Here is a 25,633-nt window from a genome sequence, read left to right on the forward strand (position 1 = left end):
CAAGATTTTGAGATTATTGCTATATTCTTTGTCCTATACATATATTTTAAAAATAATTTCATATCTAGCTTTCATGTTATTTAGTGAAAAATGTAGAAAATGTATTTATTACTCATTTATATTTATTAGATAATATAGATGATGATTTTTTATAGTAAACAAAACCTGAAGATCCATTTATATATGTAAGGAAATAGTGTATTGTTAATATAAAGGAATATACAGAAGAATTACCATGTAGTAACTAAAAATGATGATCTAGGCCTGCATCTTCTATGTTAAAGTAAACATAAATAAGTTCTAGAGTAGCAGGTGTAGTATGATTCCCATTATTCTGTTGTTTAGATTGATCTGCTACCAGATATTTGTTAATGAAGCCAAACTAAATTTATTGAAACTTTTTGAAGTTAGTGAGTAAGCATTAGCAGTGTTTCAGAAGATGATGTTAGAAGTGAGGTTTTTATTTATTTATTTATTTATTTTTTAATGAGGGCTCAAGTGGTGTAAAGGGGATCTTTCAGGGTAAGAAAGGATTTGCAAGGGTCACCTGGGTGGCTCAGTGGGTTAAAGCCTCTGCCTTTAGCTCAGGTCATGATCCCAGGATCCTGGAATCAACCCCCTAGTTGGGCTCTCTGCTCAATGGGGAGCCTGCTTCGCCTTCTCTCTCTCTCTGTCTGCCTCTCTGCCTACTTGTGATCTCTGTCAAATAAATAAAATCTTAAAAAAAAAAAAAAGAAAGGATTTGCCATGGTCAGTTGTCATGATAAATCATTTGGAATTGGTGGACACAGCAAAGTGAGGGTTTCGAAGCCTTAAGGAGTAATGAGTTCAAAGACAGTGCAGGTGTTAGTGAGTAGGCTTTGTAGATAAGTAATGTGTTTGCCTAGGTGAACAGACTGTAGGCTCCAATAAATTGATCTGTAGGAATTTTCTGAAACAAACAGTGAACTTATTTATTGCCTTATATCCTTATTTTTCTCAATTAAATATTTTTTGGAGACTCAACTATATCGAATTGACATAAGTAATCCATAGTTATTGTTACTCCAATTATAAATGTTTATTCTAGGAACTTTTTTCATTATTACCAACACACCAGGAAAAAGTTATGAATTGTCAGCTTTGTATGCTCATATATAAGGTATCTTCTTTAATTTTCATTAAATAGTCCTGTTAATAGAAGTAATAACTGAATAAAAGGAAATAAAAGTTAGCAAATTTTATAATCTAGCACATATAATCTGATTCCAAAGTCCATGCTGTTATTGCTCTTAGTTCCTATATACTACATATGAAATAAAACAAATGAAGAAACTAATGTGGGGAAAATGTCAGTTTCTGTAGAAAACTAGGGTGAGATTCTATTTGTGACTGTTCTCCCTTCTCCATCCAAATTGTGTCACTTTGTCCTTAAATATATTCAGCCCAATAGGGTTTACCTATTCCAAATTACATATGTTATTTTTACTTGAATTAAGAGTACTAAGTACTGGGGCACCTGGGTGGCTCAGTGGGTTAAGCCTCTGCCTTCGGCTCAGGTCATGATCCCAGGGTCCTGGATTTGAGCTCCGCATGGGGCTCTCTGCTTAGCAGGGAGCCTGCCTCCTGCTGTCTCTCTGGCTGCCTCACTGCCTACTTGTGATCTCTGTCTGTCAAATAAATAAATAAAATCTTAAAAAAAAAAGTACTAAGTACTAAAATATCTTAAAGAAATATGTATGTCTTAGTGAGCTGTGTCCATTATTGAAAAGTGAATTCTCCCTGTAAGTACAAAATGAAAGAGGCTGCTTGGTGTGTTGATTTAAAGTCTTATGACATTGGTGAAAATAATTATATAAAATTAAAAGGTGCTTCTTTCACTGTACTTGAGTGTCTTCATGTAATTTCTGGAATCATTCTAAGAACTAGCATCTGTTGAACATGACCTGACTGTGAGACTCAGTGGGTTCCTCTTGAAAGACACATATTTATTTCTCCCCAGACTGGGCTTTGATATTTAACCATGCCATTCCCAGCAATCCCGGGATGTGTGAGCCCTGTTATATTTTCCTTCAAGGTTTTAAAATGACTGGATGTATATTCCAGCCTGCATTAGAGAGTACCTGGTATTTTATATCCTCTTAAAAAAGTATAGAGAAAAAGAAAAGGGGATTTACAGGTGGTAGTTGTGAGTTTTGATTGGGAGGCTGTTACATTTGTGGTGGGGCTCTGCTGCCTATAGTCATATAATGTAGATTTATAAGCCTTTCTGGGGCTAACAGCTTTATTCTTCCAGAATGTATGCGTGTGTTTGCATGCATGCATATATGTTTATGTATGTATGTGTACACACGCTTGTATGCAGCTTATCATGCGGGCTTCTGTGTGTGTGTGTGTGTGTGTGTGTGTGCGCGCGCAATGGGAAGAAGTAGAGTTGAGGTGAGAGAAAAGAAATGGACATGAAATGGACACGATCTTCAAGCAACTGACTTTTTTTTTTTCAAAATTTTTACTTATTTATTTGACACAGAGAGAGAGATCACAAGTAGGCAGAGAGGCAGGCAGAGAGAGAGGGGAAAGCAGGCTCCCCGCTGAGCAGAGAGCCCGCTGAGCAGAGAGCCCGCTGAAGTGCTTGGTCGCAGGACCCTGAGATCATGACTTGAGCTGAAGGCAGAGGCTTAACCCACTCAGCTACCCAGGTGCCCTGCAGCTGACCTTTTTCTTGAGGTGTTTGGTGGTGATAAAGTTATATAATACATATCAAACAGTTTACTACAAGCCTGAATGCTATATATTTTTCTACTTTTTATTATATACTTAGAATAAAAATGAGTAAATGTTCTGTTTGCAGTTCTTTCTCTTTTTTTTTCCTTTTCTCTTCTCTTCTGTTAATCTTTTCTTCTTTCTTTCTTTCTTTCTTTTTTTTTTAATGGCTTGAACTACACCTGCCCCCTACTCATGCAGTTGGGTGGGCATATAAAAAGGCAAATCTTTTCAAAGGATGAAAAAAAAAATGTACCTTTTCACTCATCCTAGCTTTATTTTTTCTGACCATACAAAGTTAAGTTAAATGGGGTTGCTTACCTTTAAGTCTTTAAAATAAAATAAAGGAGCGCAGAGAGTCGGCCCAGCAAATGAGCGCTACACATGAGCACATGCGTTTTCTAACTGAAGAGAGACTTGAATGTAGAAGTACTCTTGGGCGGACTTGTAATGTGTTTTATCATGGAAACTGCAAGAATGTACGTCTCCAGCTACCTGCAAACTTCGATTAGCAGGAAGTGACAGGAGCATAAATGCAATTATTGAGAGACTGTCATCATTATCCATAGTAAAAGAAAATTGATGCGTGATTAGCACTCCATGTACATTCAAACATACTTATACAGATATATGTGTATATATATATGTGTGTGTGTGTAGTCATCATATATTTCTATACCAATAGGATTCCCTTTCCAAAAATGACATGATTTAATTTATTTGTTTGCTTGTTTATTTAAAGATTTATTTATGTATTTATTTATTAGAGAGAGAGCACAGGCGAGCTGGGGGAAGAGTGGAGGGGGAGGGAGAGGGACGAGCCGACTCCATGCAGAGCACAAAGCCGGAGGTGGGACTTGATCCCAGGACCTTCAGATCATGACCTGAGCTGAAGCCAACAGTTGGTTGTTTTAACTGACTGAGCTGCCCAGGTGCCCCAGAAATGACATTGTTTTAAATATCATTTTAAAAATAAGAGAATGCTATGAAAGTCATCAGAATTAATCTCTGCCTCCTCATAAGATGTTACTAACTAAAGGAGGTGAGAAAGTTAGGCTTGAGTAGTTATGAAGAAGATTGGATGGGCAAAAAAGAAGCTGGGAAGTAGGAGAAGGGGTGTCGTAGTATTTAAAGTGGACTTAGTTTCATGCATGTAGTAAAGGCTGGAAGCCGGGTAGAAATCCCTTGGAAGCACTTGAGCATGGATTGGCGAAACTAATTTTTCAAGATTCAAAATTGATTATAGCCTTATTCATTTAGTTTTTTTCACAAGGATCCATTTGAATGGCTGCTCTGTTAAATAATTTAGTTATCAGAAGTTAGGAATGAATATTTGTAAATAGGAACCTGGTTTAGAGTAAATAATCCAACAGCAGAATTAAACAAAGACTTGTCTTTATCTCTCTGTGGGTCTGGTGTTTGCAATAGTTTTCTGCAATATTTTATAGATGACCTAGAAATCTCCTAGTAATGAAGAATCAGTTGATGAGGAAGCAGGAGGCAAGAAGAAGTAATGGAAAGAACAACATCCCAGTTGTGTTTCAGTACTAGCTATGCATTAGGCAACTCACTAAAATTATTAGAATTAAAGTCCGTTTTTTTATATAGTAAAGTTGATGTCTGCCTTTCTCAAGGCATAGCAACATTGGAAAAATTAAATAATGTAATTTTTTTCCCTAAATATTTATCAAATCATGGGGAGATAGAGCAAATAAACAAATAAATCTAAGTTAATAAAATTGAAAAAAATTAAAAATCTGCAGGGAATTATCATTAATCTTAAAGTAGATCAAATTGGAATAAAAAGGAACTTCTAAGGATTGACCTCACTACAAACCCAGGTTTTGTATCCTCAAATAGTTATAATCTAAGAAAGGAAAGAAGATGCATTTCATCTTCACACGAGTTATGCACTGTGTCCTAAGGTTTATACTAAAGAAAGAACTAGAGACTACCCTACCCCTTTGTTCAGGCCTTCAGTCACTCACAGTTAATGCCCAATAGGTTGCAAGTAACATGTGACATGCTAAAGATATAATCATGAACAAAACAAAATACAGTTCTGGCTCCCCTGGAGCTTAATTCTAAAGGACTTACTTCATATAACTGAAATGCTATTGTCGTCATCATGGAATATTAGTGTATTAGTTTTGAAGGATTGCCATAACAAAGAACCAGAAACAAGGTGCCTAAAAACAACAGAGGTTTATGAATTCCAAGCTCTGGATTAATTATGGAAGTTTGAAATCAAGTTGTTGGTAGTACTATCCTCTCTCCTAAGTCTCTAGAGGAGAATCCTCACTCGCCTTTTCAGCCTCTGGTAACCCTAGTGTTCCTGAGACTGTGGCCATAAAACTCTAGTCTTTGTCTCTGTCTTCATATGGCCATCTTTCTTCTTCGTCAGTGTCCAGATTTTCCTCTAATAAAGAGATGAGTGGTACTGGGTTACAGACTCATCCTACTCCAGTATGACCTAATCTTAATTGAACTATGTCTGCAATGACTCATTGCCAAATAAGGTCACATGAGATATTGGAGTTAGGACTTGAATATATCTTTTTTAGGGGACATAATTTGGTGCATATCAATGACTTTAGAAAAAATAAATACATTTACAGTAATGTATATTTGGAAAGGTGTAATTCTCATAAATACCAGCCCCATTTTAAGTTTTAGTAGTGGTGGGAATAGAGTGAGAGAAACCTGCTAGTAATATGCAGAGAGACTTTCCTTTTTTTTTTCCTTATTCTTCGGAGTCAGAGCACCCAACATAGAGTTAGAAAGATGCACCAATTTAAAAGCACAAAAATGATGCCAAGGGAAACGTTCTTAGACATGGGAATCGCAGTGGAGCTATGTACATTAACTTGACATCCAGATGTAGCTTTTCCAAAGAAAACACTCACCAGCAATACACAGAGAGACTAACATGTGTCCACTGAACCTATCTGCTGAGACCAGAACGTCCAGGCAGGTTTTGCCTTGTTAGAGTTGAATATAATCATAAATAGTCATGCATGGACTCTGTGACTAATAGGACAGTCTCAGAGGGAGGTAGTAAGGGAGAGCACCAAATAGAAATAGAGGAAGACTCTTCCTTGTACATATTACAAGTCCCAAAGAGAATATATGCAAAGGTTTGATATCCTACAGAGCCCAGGGTATTATTAGCACTTGAAAAAAGTGAAATAGTTTTTCTGAAAGAACAATGTGTTTACAGTCTGGTTCAGAATTATTTTTTGTGTGGTTAAAATGGTGAGGCCTATCTTAGAATTAGTAAAGAATTTTAAGAGTGAGACAAGGAAGTTGGCTTTTAACAAGATCTTGCATGATTTTTATACTAAATTTAAATAAACAGAGCAACAGAAGGAAAAGAAAAGAAAAAAAAGTAACAAATTGAAGTTAATATTAAGGCAAATTGACAATGGTTATACAAAGTATCTTTGTAGTAATCAAATTGTTATAGAAAAATATGGAGAGGTTTTCAATTTGTATATTTTTTCAATTCATATTTGAAGATATTGGGATAATCTAAAGATGATAGCACATCAATATACTAGTTAGTTATGACTAAGGAGGAAAAACTTCTAAAAATATAAGAAAATGAATCCATGAGTAAATTACCTGAATAATTCATGACTACCAAAACTAGTCAAGAATTGAAAAAAATAATTGCGAGATAGAAAAACTATTAGAACAATTCATCAAATCACTGTCAAAAATATCCCCAAAAGGTACCATCAACTTGATAGAATCAAGAAAGGCATTTGATAGCAATCAATTTATCTTTTATATCTTTTTTATCTTTTTCAATATCTTTTTGTATCTATTTATATCTTTTTTATATCTTTATAAAAGATATGTCAATATATCTTTTAATAAGATATAAATGTTTATTGTAGTTTCAGGGTCAACAACATAATTATTGCTAAAGCATAAGAGGCCTTCTAAGAGTACATACCACAGTTGATATTTTTTCTTCAATAAGTGCTAGTCAACATAATAACAAATGTAAATAAAAATATTGATTTTTAGATGACATGATTGTCCAGAAAATGCAAGCAATAAATCTGAAAAAAAAGTATTATTGCATATGAAAGAATTCAATATGGTCGCCATTTATAATACTAAAACCGAAAGTTGAAAGTTAGAACAAAACACTTAAAAAATTGCAACCAAAATTGTAAAATACCCAGAAATAAATGTCACAAAGAATATGTACGGTCTATGCAAATCAAATAAAATTTCGTTGACCAATATAAAGCTAATATTTTTAAACAATGAGAACATATCAATAGGACAAGATACCACATACTAATTGTAATTCCATTTTTAAAAATACAATTATAATTCCACTGTTACATTGAGGTAAATGTGACTAAAACTGTGGTGTTCTGGGGATGATCTAGAGAGTGCATTAAGTTGACCTATTTGAATGGAGATAAATTCAGATAAAGTTAGTTGGGAGGAGAGAGTTCAGAAGGAAGGAAGGTAGGAAGGACCAAAGGAAGGAAGGGGAAGGAGAGAAGGAAAAAAGGGAAAGCAAATTTAAATCTGGAAAAGGAAATATGAAGTGGCTATTTAAGATAAAATCATGGAAAAAATTAGGAAGCATAAACACTAAACTCTGTACTAAGTCCCTGAGTTTTAGAGAACTGTATGGTGCTAAGAAGGTCCTCCAAGAATACACTAACACTAACTGGCTTTGATTCTCGTAAAGGTTGTTATTACAAAAATAAAAGAAAACTCTGCTCAATATTATGAGTAGTTAACTTAGTCATTTTTCTCTACCCAAGAAAAGATATGGATCAAAAAGTGTTTTGCTTTGTTTGTATGTTAGCCTTAGTGTTAAAAAAAAACATTTGTATAAACTTATGCTTTAATGTCTTATGCTCCTTGGTGATCGTATTGACTCAGATATCACTATATTTATTAATAGTTTTACTTCACATAATATTATAATGAGGAGGGAATCTGGAAGTATTTAATGAGAGAATTTATCTCATGCAAAATTGGCTTTACCTTAGGAAAAAAATGAAATAAAAATCAGTCACAGTATTTCAAACTGTTATCCAGTCTTTTGTATATTTTTATATATTGGAAAGCTCTTCACTTCACATTGATGATCATTTACAAATTGGGTAATCTCATTCCTAATTCTTCTATTTCTCTATGATTAATCCTATATAATAGAGCATCATATTATGAGTCAATTCATTTTAATAATGATGTTCACTTCAGTATTTAAGACAGATATTCTGTTACTGCTAACTCTTCATATTTAGGCTAAACATTTCCAGTTCTTTAAATTTGTTTTCATATGAGATGCTTTCCAGATCCTTCATTATTTTGCATAAGGCTTTAAATGACCTAATTTTAGTTCCATCTCTGTTACACACCCAATACTGAGCTTCAGATATTATCGGAAGAATGGACTCATAGTCTTATAAATTTGGTAACTCTGGAGCAAACTTGCATGGCCCTTTGTGGAATTATTTGCATAATAATGATATGTCCTTTCAAATTTACTTTTGTAGCCATAGCAGATTTGAAATAATTCAGCTTGACATCAATGTTATAGTTGCTTTATTTAAAATGAACTGCCTTCTCAGTACAAAAAATAAGGGAAACAGATTCAATGATGGATTCCTAAGATACTCCTGGATATTCTTAAGATACATGCATGTGTGTTCATGCACTTTTGTAGTGTGTATAAGTGTATAAGTTTATGTACTTGCATATGTAAGTGTTTTGCTGGAGGATATTGCAGTTTTTAATTGAAGTATTATTGACATACAACATTATATTAGTTTCAGGTGTAAGCATAATGATTTAACATTTGTATACATTGTGAAATGATCACCAAAATCAATCTAGTTTCCATTTATCACCATACAGACTTACTGGACTAAACTAGAATTTCTTTTCTTGTAATGATAACTTCTAAGATTTACTTTCCTATCAACTTTCAAACTTGCAATACGATATTATTGATTATATTCATCTTGCTATACAGACTTTTTTTTTATACAGAATATTTTAAAACTAGAATTCCACTTATATTCACTAATCTTAAAAAAAAAACAAAATAAATGAACAAACAAAATAAGAACAAAACTCAGAGATATGGATAATAAAGTGGTGGTTGCCAGAGGGGATAGGAGTTGGGAAGTGCAAAATAGGTGAAGGGGATTAAGAGTTACAAAATACCAGTTACAAAATAAAGTTTCTAATTTATACAGATCACATTATCAAAATTTCATGATGTTAGGAAAAATGAAATTGAATCTGTTGTGTAAATATTAAAGTGCTTTCTTAGCTATTTTGGAATTATAACTTAAAATAAGTTGTACTTACGACCATTTAATTAAGAAAATTTCAAATAAAAATATAATTTCAAATGATAATTATTAACAAATCATCATGAACATAATATTTCTTTTCAGTTAGCATTTTGAAAATATTAATTAGTCAGCATGTGAGAGAAGTTTGCTGGAATTTAGGGAGAAAGCAAATGTATTTATTAGTATGCTACTGTTTTTTACACTGTTGGTATTATTGTATTGAAGATTAAATATATAAAATCAGTTCCGTAATTGTTTTGTCTGGTTTATAACCTATCTATGTTGACTTTAACATTCTACTTGTCATTCATTACTACTCCTTGTTGATCATGTATATTTTATTATAAGCCTAAATAAATAAATAAAGAGGTTAAGTGTCCCATAATGTGGTGTCCCAAATAGGGTCATGATGGAGGGAAAGACTTTTTAAAAATAGAGTTTCAGGCCTAGTCCCTTAAGATTCTGACGCAGTGCATCAGGTGATAGTGTTCAAACTGGATCCTTCAGACACCTAAATGATTCCAGTGACAGAGAAAGAACTTGGGAAAACACTGTTTCAAAATTATTCCAAAGACACATATTATTGCTGTTTTGAATTATCTATACCATGTATTACATCTGCTAATACAGATAATAGAATTAATTATATATGGTATTTGAACTTATTCTATGTTTAGAATTAGAAAGTAACTCTTTCTCCAAAAAATTCAGCATTTTTACTCAATTTTCATTTTCTGTAGTGGGGATTCATGCAAAGTATTTAATGCATTAAATAAAATTACTTTTTAGTGTATTTATCTTTAGATTATTTATACTTTTATCTTTTGCTTGCAGGGTACAAGTTGAATTCTATATGAATGAAAACACATTTAAAGAGAGGCTAAAGTTATTTTTTATCAAAAACCAGAGATCAAGTAAGTCATTTATTTTATTCTCCTATGTGTTTGTACATATTTGACTAAAAAAATTGCCTAAAAAATTCAGCTGTGCAATCCTTTTGCAAAATATCTTTTATCTAGAATGAATATTGATAATCTTGTCTACCAGGCTATAAAAGTTTAGAAAGCATAGATGTTACATTTGGTGTTGGTAGGTTTTTTGAATACCTGTAATTCTCCAAATCCCACATCAATAAGCAGACTTGTGAGAGAACCATCTGGATTAGTCGAGACATTGAGGAAAAGAACTTAAATCAGGGTATCCTTATTTTAAGAGATACTGATTAGGCTCTTACGAACAGGAATAATTAATTGATTTATTGAGGAAGAGTTTAATGTTTCCCAGTCATGCATCATAAGGGCTTTCTGAAATGTACAGATTATTAGCAACCTTCTTTGGAGATTTTGAATCAGAAAGTATAGCCTCAGCCCACAGTTTCACACCACTGATTTTTCTCACCAGATAAATTTGGGAAACATTTCAACTTCAAGAAGACATGAAATTAGCATAGCCACTGACCTAAGACCATTCAAGGCTGATGTGTCAGTGATACTTGTCGCTTCCCTGTAATACCACACATTTTTTAGAAGCCATGTATAATGAGTCAATGTGCAGTTTTTCATATGACTTTTGTTTAAAATGTCAACACAAAAAAGGAGAGGTCTACATTAGATTGTTGTAGATTTTGTTCTTTTTGAATTTTGATCCTGGAATCTTCTTGGGGTGGTCTAGGTTGAGTTGTGTCTCTATAGGGTTCAAAGAGAAAAGCCTGAGTTGTGGGAATTTATCCAAATAGAGTATAGGGACTGTTTCAGTATGTAAGGCACACTGGTTAGAGATTCTTAATGGCATATTAGCTGCAGAGTTAAGACTAATAATATCTTACGCCTTTCCAATCTGGTTGTTTAGAATTTCCAAGGAAGTCCCACCAATAAGTATTACCTAAAGCAGCCGCATCATCTGAATAAGTGTCCTTGATTTTGATACTGACAATGCTATCTTTCCAGGCCAGAAAAGATAGATGCATTATTTGAATACTTCACCAGCAGCCAATTTTGATTAAATAGTCATTTGAAGAGTCCAGTTCTATAAAACCAGCACAATTTCATTAACAGTTTAAAAGATTTTATAAAGAAGCTAACCCATAAAATGTATCTAGCATTTTAATAGGGAAACTTATGAAAAATTATACAATTAATAAGCATTAGCATTTTGCTGTTAAGAAATGTTACCTCAAGTACACTCATATATAGCAGAGTAAAAAGATGACATTTCATTTCCAGATTTTATTAAGTAATAATTATAAGAAGACCTTTCTCAAAATTTTATTCATAATGCATGAATCAGATACCACCTGATAATTACAGGAAAGGTAATACTTCTATTAATCAGACTTTAGGCATATTTTGCCTTATGTTAATTGCTCTTCTTCACCATCAAGTACTATAGACTGCATAACTGTGACCTATACAGTTTTATAGATACATACATAGCAGTCTTAATACCCCCTAAATATTTAAGATTTCATTGGTATTCAGCCTAAAGTCAAAAGTAAGTTTCAACTGGTTGAACTAAAAAGTGTGTATGTATGCATGTATTTTCCAGAAAATGCTATTAGGATTCTTCTTCAATTATATAATTACTAATTGAGTGTGTGTGTGTGCATATATATGTATGTATATATGCATATATATATAATTATATACATGATTATAATTTCTCTGTAATCAACTCCACAAGGTGTTCTGAAAGTAAAAGATTTATAAATTATCTGGTGAATTTGTAAGCGGCTAGATTTTCTAGCTAGGTAAAATTTATTCCAAAATCCATGGAAATAAAAATTGCTTACACTTCTAAGCATATTGGGCCAATCTTGATGGGAAATGACTTCTGAATGCTCAAACTTAGATTTATTCTTGGGTATAAAATTCAGTGCCATTTTCAGTGCATACAATCTGTCAATGTCAATTTATTTTCAATGTTTAATTAATTAAAATCGGCTACCTAAAATTTTAAGAGTTTAGACAATTATGATATTGTAGTGTCTGAATATAGTTTAAATTCTGTACTTAAAGTTATTTTTGACCTTTTTTTTGGTCCTTCATGGACTAAGTTCAAATAAAAATTAAATTTTTGTTGTTTGTTTAAAGGTCTAAGAATTCGTCTATTCAATTTTTCTCTCAAATTATTAAGCTGCTTATTATACATAATCCGAGTGCTACTAGAAAACCCTTCACAAGGAAATGAATGGTAAGGTGTCTTTATCTGAATTTCAACAATGTTCTTTTGATTACTTTGAATTGTGTGATAATTTAATTTATTTTTATTTCAAGATTTTATTTAAATTAACATTAGTTAACATATAGTGTAGTTAGTTTCAGAGGAATAATTTAGTGATACATCATTTGATACAATGTCCAGTGCTCATTACAAGTGCCCTCCTGAATGCCCATCTCCCATTTATCCCATCCTCAAACCACCTCCCCTCCAGCAACCCTCAGTTTTTTTCCCTATAGTTAAGAGTCGTTTTCGGTTTGCCTTCCTCTCGCTCTCTCTTTTTTTTTTTTTTTTTTTTTTTTTAAGATTTTAATTTATTTATTTGACAGACATAGATCAGAAGCACACAGAGAGGCAGGCAGAGAGAGAAGGAGGGAAAGCAGGCTCTCCGCCTAGCAGAGAGCCCAGTGCAGGGCTCGATCCCAAGACCCTGGGATCATGACCTGAGCTGAAGGCAGAGGCTTTAACCCACTGAGCCACCCAGGCACCTCTGTCTTCCTCTCTTTAAAAAAAAAAAAAAATTATCTATCTACTTATTTATTTATTTAGAGAGCGAGGGGAGGGGCATAAGGAGACAGAGAGGGAATCTCAAACAGACTCCATGCTGAGCACAGAGAGTGTCTTAGAACTTGATTTCATGATCCCGAGATCACAGCCTGAGCCAAAACCAAGACTCAGACACTTAAAGGACTAAGCTACCCAGGTGCCCCTCTCTCTCTCTCTCTCTTTTTTTATCTTTTATTTTTCCTTCCCTTCACCTATGTTTATCTGTTTTGTTTCTTAAATTCCACATGAGTCTTTATCTGACTGACTTATTTTATTCAACACAATATGCTCTAGCTCCTTCCATGTCATTGCAAATGGCAAGATTTCATTATTTTTGATAACTGTGTAATATTCCATTCTGTGTGTGTATATCACTTCTAATTTATCCATTCATCAGTCTATGGACATTTGGGCTCTTTCCGTATTTTGGCTATTGTGGATAGTGCTGCTATAATCATTGGGGTGCATGGGTCCTTTTAAATCATTATTTTGTATCCTTTGGATAAATATCTAGTAGTACAATTTGTCATCTCATTGTGGTATTGATTTGTATCTCCATGATGCTGAGTGATGTTGAGCGTTTTTTCATGTGTCTGTTAGTCATTTGTATGTCTTCTTTGGAGAAATGTCGTTCATGTCTTCTGCCCATTTCTTGACTGGATTTTTAATTTTTTCGGTGTTGGGTTTGATGAGTTCCTTATAGATTTTGGAAACTAGTCCTTTGTCTGATATCTCGTTTACGAATATCTTCTCCCATTCAGTTTTGTTGATTATTTATTTTGCTCTGCAGAAGCTTTTTATCTTGATGAGATCTCAATAGTTCATTTTTGCTATTGTTTCCCTTGCCTTTGAAGATGTTGCTGTGGCTGAGGTCAAAGAACTTGCTGCCTGTGTTTTCTTCTAGGATTTTGATGGTTTCCTGTCTCACATTTAGGTCTTTCATCCATTTTGAATTTATTTTTGTATATGGTTTAAGAAAGTGGTCAGTTTCATTCCTCTGCATGTGGCTGACCAATTTTCCCAACACCATTTGTTGAAGAGACTGTCTTTTTTCCATTGGACATTCTTTCCTGCTTTGTTAAAGATTAGTTGACCATAGAGTTGAGGGTCCATTTCTGGGTTCTCTGTTCTGTTCCATCAATCTATGTGTCAGTTTTTGTGCTAGTACCACACACTCTTGATGACTATAGCTTTCTAATACAGCGTGAAGTCCAGAATTGTGATCCCTTCAGACTTGCTTCTCTTTTTCAAGATTCCTTTGGTCTTTTTGGGGGTCCTTTACAAATTTTAGAATTGTTTGTTCTAGTCTGTGAAAAATGCTGGTCTTATTTTGATAGAAATTGCTGAATGTTAGATTGTTTTGGGTAGCATAGACATTTTAATAATATTTGTTCTTCCAATCTGTGAGCATGGAATGTTTTTCCATTTCTTTGTTCCTTCCTCAGTTTGTTTCATCAGTGTTCTATAGTTTTAGAGTACAGATCATTTACCTCTTTGGTTAGGTTTATTCCTAGATATCTTATGGTTTTTGGTGCAATTGTAAATGAGATCCATTCCTTGATTTCTCTTTCTGATGCTTCATTATTGGTATATAGAAATGCAACAGACTTCTGTATTGATTTTATATCCTACAATGTTGACAAATTCCTGTATTAGTCTAGAAATTTTTTAGTGTAGTGTTTTGGGTTTTCTACATAAAGTATCATGTTGTCTGCGACAAGTGAAAGTTTGACTTCTTTCTTTCGATTTGGATGCCTTTTATTTCTTTTTGTTGTGTGATTGCTGAGTCTAGGACTTCCAGTACTATGTTGAACAACAGTGGTGAGAGTGGACATCCTTGTTGTGTTCCTGACCTTACAGGAAAAGCTCTCGATTATCCCCCATTGAGGATGATGTTAGCTGTGCATCTTTCATATATGGCCTTTATGATTTTAAGGTATGTTCCCTCTCTCCTTACTTTCTTGAGGATTTTTATCAGGAAATGATGCTCTATTTTATCAAATGCTTTTTCTATATCTATTGAGAGAATCATCTGGTTCTTATTCTTTCTGTTATTAATGTGATGTATCACCTTGATTGATTTGAAGATATTGAACCACCCTTGAAGCCCTGGAATAAATTCCACCTGAGTGTAGTGAATAATCCTTTTAATGTGCTATTGGATTCAATTAGCTAGGATTGTGTTGAGAATTTTTGCTTCCATGTTCATTAAAGATATTGATCTGTGATTATCCTTTTTAGTGGGGTCTTTGCCTGGATTTGGAATCAAGGTAATGCTGCCCTCATAGAATCAGTTTAGTAGTTTTCCTTGCAGTTCTATTTTTTGGAACAGTTTTGAAACAGAAGAATCGGTATTAAGTCTTTAAATGTTTGGTAGAATTCCCCCTGGGAAGCAATCTGGTCCTGGACTCTTGTTTATGGGGAGATTTTTGATTACTGGTTAAATTTCTTTGGTAGTTATGGTTTGTTCAGATTTTCTCTTTCTTTCAGACTCAGTTTTGGTAGTTATATGTTTATAGGAATTTATTCATTTCTTCCAATTGCCTAATTTGTTGGTGTATAATTGTTCCTAATATTCTAATTGTTTGTATTTCTGAGGTGTTGGTTGTGATCCCCCCTTTTCATTCATGATTTTATTTATTTGAGCCTTTCTCTTTTCTTTTTGTTAAGTCTGCTTTGAGGTTTATTAATTTTGTTAATTCTTTTAAAGAACCAGCTCCTAGTTTCTGTTGATGTGTTCTACTATTTTTTTTCTGTATCATTAATCTTTATTATTTCTCTTCTGCTGAATTTAGACTTTATTTGCTGCTGTTTTCCCAACTCCTTTAGATATAAGGAGCTTTAGGTTGTATATTTGAGACTTTTACTGCTTCTTGAAGAAGGCCTGTGTTGTTATATTCTTACCTCTTAGGACTGCATTTGCTGCGTCCCAAAGGTTTTGAACTGTGATATTTTCATTTTCATTTGCTTCCATGTATTTTAAAAATTTTTTTTAAATTTTCTGGTTGACACATTGATTCTTTAGTAGGATATTCTTTCATCTCCATATATTTGTGGTCTTTCCAAATTTTTTCTTACAGGTGACTTTAAGTTTCATAGGAATGTGATCTGAAAATATGCTTGGTATGATCTCAATCTTTTTGTAGTGTTTAAGGCCTGATTTGTAACCTAATATGTTATGTCATCTATTCTGTAGAATATTACATATGCACTCAAAAAGAATGTGTATTTTGCTGCTTTAGGATGAATACTGTGAATATACCTGTTAAGTCCATCTGGTCCAGTGTATCAGTTTTTTGTTGTTGATGTTCTGCTTAGATGATCTCTCCATTGCTGAGAGTGAGGTGTTAAAGTCCCCTATTATTATTGTATGGTTTTTATTAATGAGTTTCTTTAAGTTTGTTATTAATTAATTTATTTATTTGGCTACTCCCAAATTGGAGACATATATATTTACAATTGTTAGATCTTGTTGGATAGACCCCGTTTATATGATATTGTGCCCCTCTTCATCTCTTATTACAATCTTTGGTTTAAAATCTAGTTTTTCTGATATATAAGTATGGATACTGAAGCTTTCTTTTGATGTCCATTGGTATTATAAATGTTTCTCTAACCCCTTACTTTTAATCTGGAAGTGTCTTTAGGTCTAAAATGAGTCTCTTTTAAGCAGCATATTGAGTTTTTTAATCCATTCTCATACAGTATGCCTTTTAATTAGAGCTTTAGTCCATTTACCTTGAGTAATTCTTGAGAGATATGAATTTAATGCCATTGTATTACCTTTAATGTCAGTGTTCCTGTATACTGTCTCTGTTCCTTTCTATTCTTTGTTACTTTTGGACTCTGTTTCCTATTCAAATGGTCTCCTTTAATATTTCTTTCAGAGCTGGTTTACTGTTCATGAACTCCTTTAGTTTTTGCTTGTCTTGTGAACTCTACCTCTCCTTCTATTTTGAATGACAGCCATGATGGAAAAAATATTCCTGGCCGCATATTTTTTTCATTTAGCATGTTAAATATATCCTGCCACTTTCTTTTGTCCTGTCAAGTGTCAGTGGACAAGTCTGTTGCTAACCTTATGTGTCTTCCCTTGTAGGGTAAGGACCTTTTATTCTTAGCTGCTTTCTGAATTTTCTCTTTATCTTTGTATTTTGCACGTTTCACTATGATATGTTGTGGTGTTGACCTGTTTTTGTTGATTTTGAGGAGAGTGTTCTGTGCATCTTGAACTTGAATGCCTGTTTCCTTCCCCAGATTAAGGAAGTTCTCAGGTATAATTTGTTCAAGTTAATCTTCTGCCCCCTTTTCCCACTCTTTTTCTTCCAGGGGTCCTGTGATACAGATATTATTTCACTTAATGAATCTCTGAGTTCCTTATGTCACCTTCATGAGCTAAGAGTCTTCTTCCCTTCTTCTTTTCAAATTTATTATTTTCTGTAGTTTTATCTTCTGTATTCTCTCCACAGCTCCTTCCATTGTCATTGTGACTATAGCCAGTCAGTTCTGCATTTCAGTTACAGCATATTTTTATTTTCAGCCTTAGAATTTTTTAGATCTATTATCTCTGCAGCAAGGGTTTCTCTGGTATCTTCTATTCTTTTTTCAAGTCCATCTAGTAGTTTATGACTGTTGTTCTAAATTTTTGTTCAGATATATTGTGTATATATGTTTTGACTAAGTCTCTGACTGTGATTTTTTTTCTGTCTTGTTATTTTGACTAAGTTTCTGTCTTTTGTGTGTTTTGAAAGCTAGTTGTGTTTTCTGCACCTGAGATCAATTCTACATTAAAAAGGGGTCATACACTGTCCAGGGTCTGGCACTTCAGAAAGTGTTTCTGGTGTATGCATTTGCACTCTGCTATTACAGTTTGTCTGCTCTTTCCCACTGGTCAGTCCTCTGCATGGTTCCTCCTTGTTTACAGTGGGGGGATGTTTGGGCCTTTAACTAGATGTCATAAGCCTGGGAAAAAAAAAAGAAAAAAATGATCAAAAAAGAGAGAGAGAAAGAAAAGGAAATGGGAGGACAACAACAAAAACAACAACAACAACGAAAACAACAAACAAACAAAAAACTATAAGTCTGATGCCAAAGGTGGGGGGAAAAAAAAGAAAAAGTAAAGCCTGGTCTTATTTCCACCAGAAACACAGGTGATGCTTTGAAGCACTCTATGATCAGTAGATTGATGCATATGTGGTGCTTCTTGTGGATGATATTCTGGGGGAGAGGCCTGCTGGGCTGGCTCAGAGTCAGACCTACCCCAGGAAATATGCACTTGCTGGGCACAGGATTGGGGTGGGGATGGGGTTTAGTATAAGCATGTTCCGCCTCCACTGGGGGCCATTGTGTTGCTCTCTGAAGTTCCATGTGTTGATGGTGAGGGAGAAGAGGGTGCCATGTCACTCTGTTGTCTCAGAAAGGGGATCCCACACTCCCTGCTGTTCAGGAAGCCTTCACAAGGTAGTGAGGTCAGTGCCTGGTACCACATCCCACACTCATTTTATCTTTGGTTCATAGCTGGGATTCAAAACTCCACATCTTAAAGGACCTGGCACTGCAGGGACCCCCCGCCACTACCCCCCTTCCAGTGTAGAAACTTGCTGTGCTATGTCTGGTGTGCTTTGTCCCAGAAAAACAGTCCCATGCTTGCACAGCATGCAGAATCTTTGGTGTAGCATAGGGAAAAGCAATAACTAGGTTATCCATCCTCTGCACAGGCCTCTGTCCCTTGCTGATGAAAGGCTGTTTGCTGGTACCTACAGGGTCTTTTGTCCTTGGAGAGGACAAATGTACTACAGGAATGGGAATGTTCTCTTCTGGTGTGACCCAGGAAATCCCTACACAATATTGTGCTTTCTGGGGCCAGTGCCCTCCTTCTCCCTAGGATCGCATTCCACAGCTCTACTCTTGCAAAAGTCATGCACTTCCACAACCCGAGTTTGAGCTCCACATACTGTTTCCAAAAAACCTGTGACACTCAGAAACCCTGCTCCCAGTCCATGTTCCAAAGAGATGTTCATCTTGTGTGAACTCAATGTTGCACTCTCAGTCTCTTTCTTACTCTCCCTTTTCTCTCTCTGTAGAAAGGGTTCCCTCCCTTCCATGGCACTGCAGTTTTTCTTCCATGCACCTGGCAAGCTGTCTCCCTCCAACTGTGACCATTTGTGGCCCCTCTAACTGGGACCAACTTCTCCCAGTCCTCAGATGGATTTCCTGGGTGTTCCAAGTGATCTGACTTCAATACAGCTGTGTTTGAGGGAGGAGGGAAGCCCAGAGTCCCCCTACTTCTCCACCATCTTAATTTCTTCCCTTTGCATTATAATTTTAATGCAAACTAAAATGTGTTCTATGGAATTCATTTTCTTTAGGATGTGTTAGGGGTTTGTCACAATTAAATTGATCTGGCTTTCAATTAAGAAATGAACATAATCCTTATAAGTTCTTTTTTAAACATATCTTTTTGTGGTATCTGGCTGGCTAATTCAGAAGAGTATATAACTATTGATCTTGGAGTCACGAGTTTGGGCTCCATGCTGGAAAAAGAGATTATTTAAAGAAATAAACTCAAAAAAAAAAAAAAGGAAAGAAAAATAACACTCTTTTTAAAAAATAAACATCTCTTATTGTCTATTTATCCAATGTTAATACTGGACACCAACTCATATGATTTTAACTGCTAACAAGAGCACTCTAACTAGTTGTTTAATATGGGGTTAATCTCTGTAAAAACCCACATACCTTTCTGTTCTTGATTTACATACACTCCAAAAAAGTATACTCTTTTAATGACAGAGAGAGAGAGCACGAGAGGGAAAACAAGCCAGTTCAGACCTGGAGAGGGAGAAGCAGGGTCTCCACTGAGCAGGGGGCCTGACATGGGGCTCCATCCCAGGACCCTGGAGTCACAATCCAAGCAGAAGGCACATGCTTAACTGATTGAGCCACCCAGGCACCCAGTATACTCATGTATACCAGCTTTATAAGTATTTCTAGTTGTACTGGAATGTTACTTTTTTTTTTTTTTAAGTGTTTCCTTGAGGTCATTATGCTAAGTGAAATAAGTTAAAAAGTGATATGTGAGGGACGCCTGGGTGGCTCAGTAGGTTAAGCCGCTGCCTTTGGCTCAGGTTATGATCTCAGGTTCCTGGGATTGAGTCCTGCATTGCGCTCCTTGCTCTGCAGACAGATAAATAAATAAGCAAAATCTTAAAAAAAAAAAAAAGTGATATGTGAAATCTAAAAATAACCAAAAAACAAAAGCCCAAAACAAAACAACAACAACAAAAATCTAGTTATGACTTCTGAAACATTCCAGCATTTATTGGGATGCACGTCTATCTTAAGTCTCAGATACAACTTGGGTAGCTTTTTATCTTATTTGAGTTAAATGATTTGTTGGCTTATTTTATCTTATATTACATTCCTTATCATGTTGCTTTTACTAAATTGCATTTCTGTTCATTTATAGGCTTCCCATCTTAGGTTCTATCCTTTGGTGGAAGCAGTAGGTAAGGGAAATAGTTGTGTCATAATTTTTAACTCATCACCACCTTGGGTTCCTGTCCAGCCTACTAAATTTAAAATAATTTTCCTAGCAGAAGACAAGTTTGATGGTTAACTTTTGTAGTTATTTTTGCATGTGGAGGTTTGCCCTAAGAAAATTAAGAAATAAAAAAAGATCAAAATAAAATGGATGGTGGTGGATAATATGCATTTAAATAAATTGGTTACTCCTCCGCTTATTTAGACAATGAAAATTATTCTGTATTTATTAAAGGGTTAAAGATTAACAGGTGAAATTTCATTGTGAAATTATTTATGTGGTAATTCTTTATGAAATTTTAATTCATTAATGAAATATAATTATGGCTATTTTGCTATATGTTTATTGAATACTTGTTATATATTTATATTGCTATGAGTCAAAATATAACTAAGAAAAGGAACATTCCCTGCCCTCAGGGAATTTTCAACCTGTGAAAGATTGCATATTTTGGAGTTCTTGCTATTTTTCTGGCTTTGCACTAGTTAGTTTATTTATGTTATTTCCTTCAGTATACACTTAATCTTACTATTCCTGCTTTACATACAGAGAAGCAGAAATCTTTCATACTTGCCCTATGCTTTGAGGGCTTCAGCAGTAATCTTTTTTTTTTTTTTTTTTTTAATATTTACTTATATAGGGGCACCTGGGTGTCTCAGTTAATTAAGCCACTGCTTTCAGCTCGGGTCATGATCCCAGAGTCCTAGGATTGAGTCCTGCATTGGGCTCCCAGCTATGTGGGGAGTCTTCTTCTCCCTCTGGTCTTTTCCCCTCTCATGTTCTCTCTGATGCTCTCTCTCTCAAGTAAATAAATAAAATCTTTAAAAAAAGAAAGATTTACTTATGTATTTATTTGAGAGAGAGGGCAAGAGACAGCACAAGCAGCCGGAGGGGCAAAAGGAAAGGGAGAGAGAGAACCTCCAGCAGTCTCTTTGCTGAGCGTAGAGCGAGAGGTAGGGATTTCAGAACCCCGAGATCATGACCTGAGCCAGAACTAAGAGTCTGCTTCTTCACCAAATGAGCTACCCAGGTGCCCCAGCTCTAATCTTTTTATGCTTTTCATCCCTGGTTAAGTCCTTGACCACAGGAAGCCAGAACCTTCCCACTCCCTCCATTCACACTGCATATTCATCCTCTCTACTTGGATGTTTAATAGGCATTTCAAACTTGCCATGCTCCACTCCACTTCTTCTGTGCTCTGTCACATCTCAACATGTGACAGCTCTGTCCTTCCCCCAACCCTGTTCTACTCTCAGCTTTCCACATTTCTGCTGAACCAAATTCCAACCTAACAGTTGCTCAGGCCAAATGCTTTAGAGTTATTCTTAACTTCTCTTTTGGTCTCACACTCTGCAGCATATGCAAACCCCTTAGAAAATTCTGTCATTTCTACTTTCAAGATATATCCAGCATACAACCACTTCTCAATGCTGCCATCCTGGCACAAGCCACCTTCTGTCACCTGGGTACTGCAGTAGCCCTCCTAATTAGTCCTGCTAATTCTGCCTTTGCTCCCCTTTGGTTTATTCTTAATATAGCAGCCAGTGTTTCTTTAATGTTTAAGTCAGATCTTTACACGGCTGTGCTCTGAATACTGTAGCGCTTATTGGCCTGTGAGAACGCCCGTTTCTCGGTATCTTCACCTCCTCCTCTTCCTCTCCCACCCGTCTTGCTCCAGCCACATTGGCCTCTTCTCTGCTTCTGGAATATACCAGCCACCGTCCTGGCTCAGGGCCTTCATACCTGCTGTTCCCTCTGTCTGGAATTCTCTTCCATCAGCTAACATAAGGCACACTTCCTCAGATCTTACTCAGAATTGTATTTTCAGAGAAGCTTTACCTAAATATCCTGTTTAAAATTGTATTCTCCTCACAAGACTCCTTCGAATACTTTTTTCTTTTCCCTTTTAACTTTTCTCCATTGCCTTTATGTCTTTTATATATTGTACGTACTTCACTTGTTTGTTTTGTTTCCTGGGTATTCCAGGGGGATTGCTTTGGTTAGCCTGTGAGGGCACAGGTTGTCTGAATCCTCAGAACTTGGCGCAAATTCGATGCTCAGTATTAATAATTAAATGAGTGAGTGAATAACTGAGTAAATGAAGGTCCTTTATCATCTGACCTCTGCTTACTTCACTTCCCCAACCTGCCGTCCAGCCATTCTGACCTACCTAAAGCCACTTATACATATTCTACTCTCCATTGTCTTTGGGCCTTGGAATATTTTACTCTGTCTTCTTGATCTCTGTTTTCCATTTTTGTTCCTCACTACCCACTGCTTTAACTTGCCTCAGGATTTCTGGACCTTCAGGGTAATAATTTCTTGGATAATACCTTACCTGAAATTCTTAGCTAATGTCATGATTATAGCCTAATTTCTGGGTTAAGAATGGCCTCTGGATTCTCTTAGCCTCCTCCACATACTTCTGTCCCAACACTTAACTTACTGCCCTTGATTTTACTATTCACCTCTCTGCTCTCTCTACATGCTTATGGAGGGCAAGGACCATGTTCTGTTTGCCTCTGTAGCTCTCATACTTAGTGTAGGACTTGGTGGGTCAGTGAATGTTGTTGAATTAAAGAAATTGTGTTCAGCAGTTTTATTGCAAGTGTTGCACAATCAAGGTGATTGAAGGCCACTGGCTAGAGATGCCAGTGCATATTACATTTATTACATTTTTCTGTCTATGTATTATTAAAAATGGTTCATGCTACATTTCTTTCTAAACACATACCAGAATAATTATTAAAACTTGGTGATTTATAAATAAAATGTACATTAGAGAGAACTGAAAATCATAAATGAGACATGATAGAATTTCTCCAAGGGTGAAAGGGCATTGGGGGATGATGGCAGAGTAAAATTATATTATTTGAAAAACATTAAGAGGAACAAAGTTTCCTACAATTAACTTCTGTGTCATATTACTGAGAATATTTAGCCATAATTATAGAGGATATACATTTGAAAAACCAGATTACTGCAATTAAAAAACATAATAACATAACTTATGGCTCCATTTTGAATACAATGTTCTGTTCAGTTCCCATTGTCAATGCAGTATTGGTTAATGAAAAACAGAAGTGGCCTTTATGGGCACAGCCTCTATTTTAAAATAATGAGGCTAATTCAGCAAAAAGATTTATTTAATTAGAGCTTCTGACATAATAAAGCTGTGGATATTTTGTACTGCTTTGCTTTATTTTTAAGTCCCTTTACAGTCAAAACTGATAGAAAAATGTTGCAAGTATGGACAGACTGAGGCTATGAAAAAATATTGCTAATGTATGAAATAGCACAGATGACAAACTCTGATGTACGCAGTTTGTAGTAAATGATTTAAAGGCATTAGCAGAGGAAACACACCTCTGGCATGTTACTTATGAATTTCACTGAGAGATGAACCATCGGCGTTGACTCATTGCCTGCTGGTGCTTAGAGTTTTTCACTGTGTGTCAGAACGAATGTATCCCCTTGTGCTTTAAAACTTGTGGAAGTGATTGCTAGTTTTTAACATCAAGTAATAGAGACACGGTAAGAAGCACATGAATGTACTTATATTGTATAGCATTTGGATTTACATTGAAAATCAGTGGCTAATAGAGCAACAAATGTGTTCAGGTAACATTAACATTTTAAAGATTATTTTTTCCTTTAGGATAATAGTTATTAAAAGAGAAATAAATTTTGACAATATCTTTTATTTATATATATTTTTAAAGATTTTATTTATTTGAGAGAGAGAGAGAGAGTGCATGGACACACAAGTGTGGGGGAGGGGCAGATGGCGAGGGAGAAGCAGACTCTCTGCTGAGGACAGAGCCCAACAGACTTGGGGGCTCCACTCACTCTGGGATCCTGAGATCATGACCTGAATGGAAGTGAGATGCTTAACTGACTGAGCCACGTAGGCACCCCCCCCCCAATATCTTTTAATATTTGATGACTGATCAGAAGGAATGTGATAATGTAGACCTTCTCTTCTCTCATGTATATTTGCTACAGTATAGATTAAAATAGCACCAAGTGCTCTAACATATAATATCATAAATTCGAAAGAACTTTTTGTTTACTGGAGTCTAATGCTGGTGTTTTTACTGTAGATCTTTTCTTCGTTTTGTGACTCATACATACATACATGCACACACTCTGTAACATGGTAAGTACATTACTGTGTATGAAAACCACTCCTATTTTGTGTTTATGTGCTAAGACATAAGCATCCTCTGCAAACAGCTTTGGGAAAGGTAAAGAGAGCATGGTGTAGTATGTATATATATATATATACTTCTTGAAACTATTGGCAACAAATGACAAGCATCACTTTTACTTGCATTTTATTCTCAGATCTCATGTGAGAATCAGTCATATCACCATACTTTCACACAAAGGCTGAGAAATGTAGCCTTTAGCTGAAGAGTGCCTTTTTGCACTCAACTCTGTACCATGGAGAAGGGAGAGGAGTGTTGATAGAAAGCTTCAGTCCGTGCATGTGTGGTGGAAAGGCTCTTAAAGTCCAGTCTCTCAAAGAGTCAGCCTTTAGTTCTCCCTACGATACTCCTCACTCTCTAAGGAGTTGACTGTCTAGTTGACTGTCTAACCTGGTATGAAGTGTGTCTAGTGTTTTGAAAGGAATCAGTTGTTAAAAAATCCTCCTAATGTATTGTCAAGACTCTACTGTGCATCAGTATTGTGGTCTCCTTGGTTTCGGACACACACTATTTTTTTTTTTTAAGATTTTATTTATTTATTTGACAGACAGAGATCACAAGTAGACAGAGAAGCAGGCAGAGAGAGAGGGGGAAGCAGGCTCCCTGCTGAGTAGAGAGCCCGATGCGGGGCTCCATCGTAGGACCCTGGGATCATGACCTGAGCCAAAGACAGAGACTTAACCCACTGAGCCACCCAGGTGCCCCTATTTTTTTTTTTTTTTTACATTTTATTTATTTGAAAAAGAAAGTTGGGGGGGAGAGAGAGAGAGAGAGAGAGTGCAAGCACTAGCAAGGTCGGGGGGTGCAGAGGGAGAAGAAGACGCAAACTTCCTGCTGAGCTGATCCCAGGAACCCTGGATCATGTCCTAAGCAGAAGGCAGATGCTTAATGCACTGAGTCACCCAGGTGCCCCACTGACATACATTAAATTTTACATGTCTTTGAGATGTGAGCCTAGCACCATACCTAGGACTCAGTTTTCAATATTTGTTGCGGTTATGGGAGTTTTATCATTTCCACCCTGGTTTAGG

General features: G+C 35.5%; 1 protein-coding gene across 9 annotated transcripts in view; it reads left to right on the forward strand.

Moving 5' to 3' along the window:
- Nucleotides 1–25,633, forward strand: part of KCNT2 (potassium sodium-activated channel subfamily T member 2) — a 345,029-nt gene that overhangs the window by 86,337 nt on the left and 233,059 nt on the right. For all 9 annotated transcript variants that reach the window (XM_045081137.1, XM_045081140.1, XM_045081141.1 and 6 more), the window contains exons 2-3: nt 9,921–10,000; nt 12,176–12,275. In XM_045081137.1, the coding sequence (XP_044937072.1) occupies nt 9,921–10,000; nt 12,176–12,275 (180 nt within the window). The remainder of the gene's footprint in view (nt 1–9,920; nt 10,001–12,175; nt 12,276–25,633) is intronic.

The sequence above is a fragment of the Mustela putorius genome, unplaced genomic scaffold (genome assembly GCF_011764305.1).
Source record: "Mustela putorius furo isolate JIRA1106 unplaced genomic scaffold, ASM1176430v1.1 tig00000508_pilon_pilon_pilon, whole genome shotgun sequence".
Taxonomy (NCBI): Eukaryota; Metazoa; Chordata; class Mammalia; order Carnivora; family Mustelidae; genus Mustela; species Mustela putorius.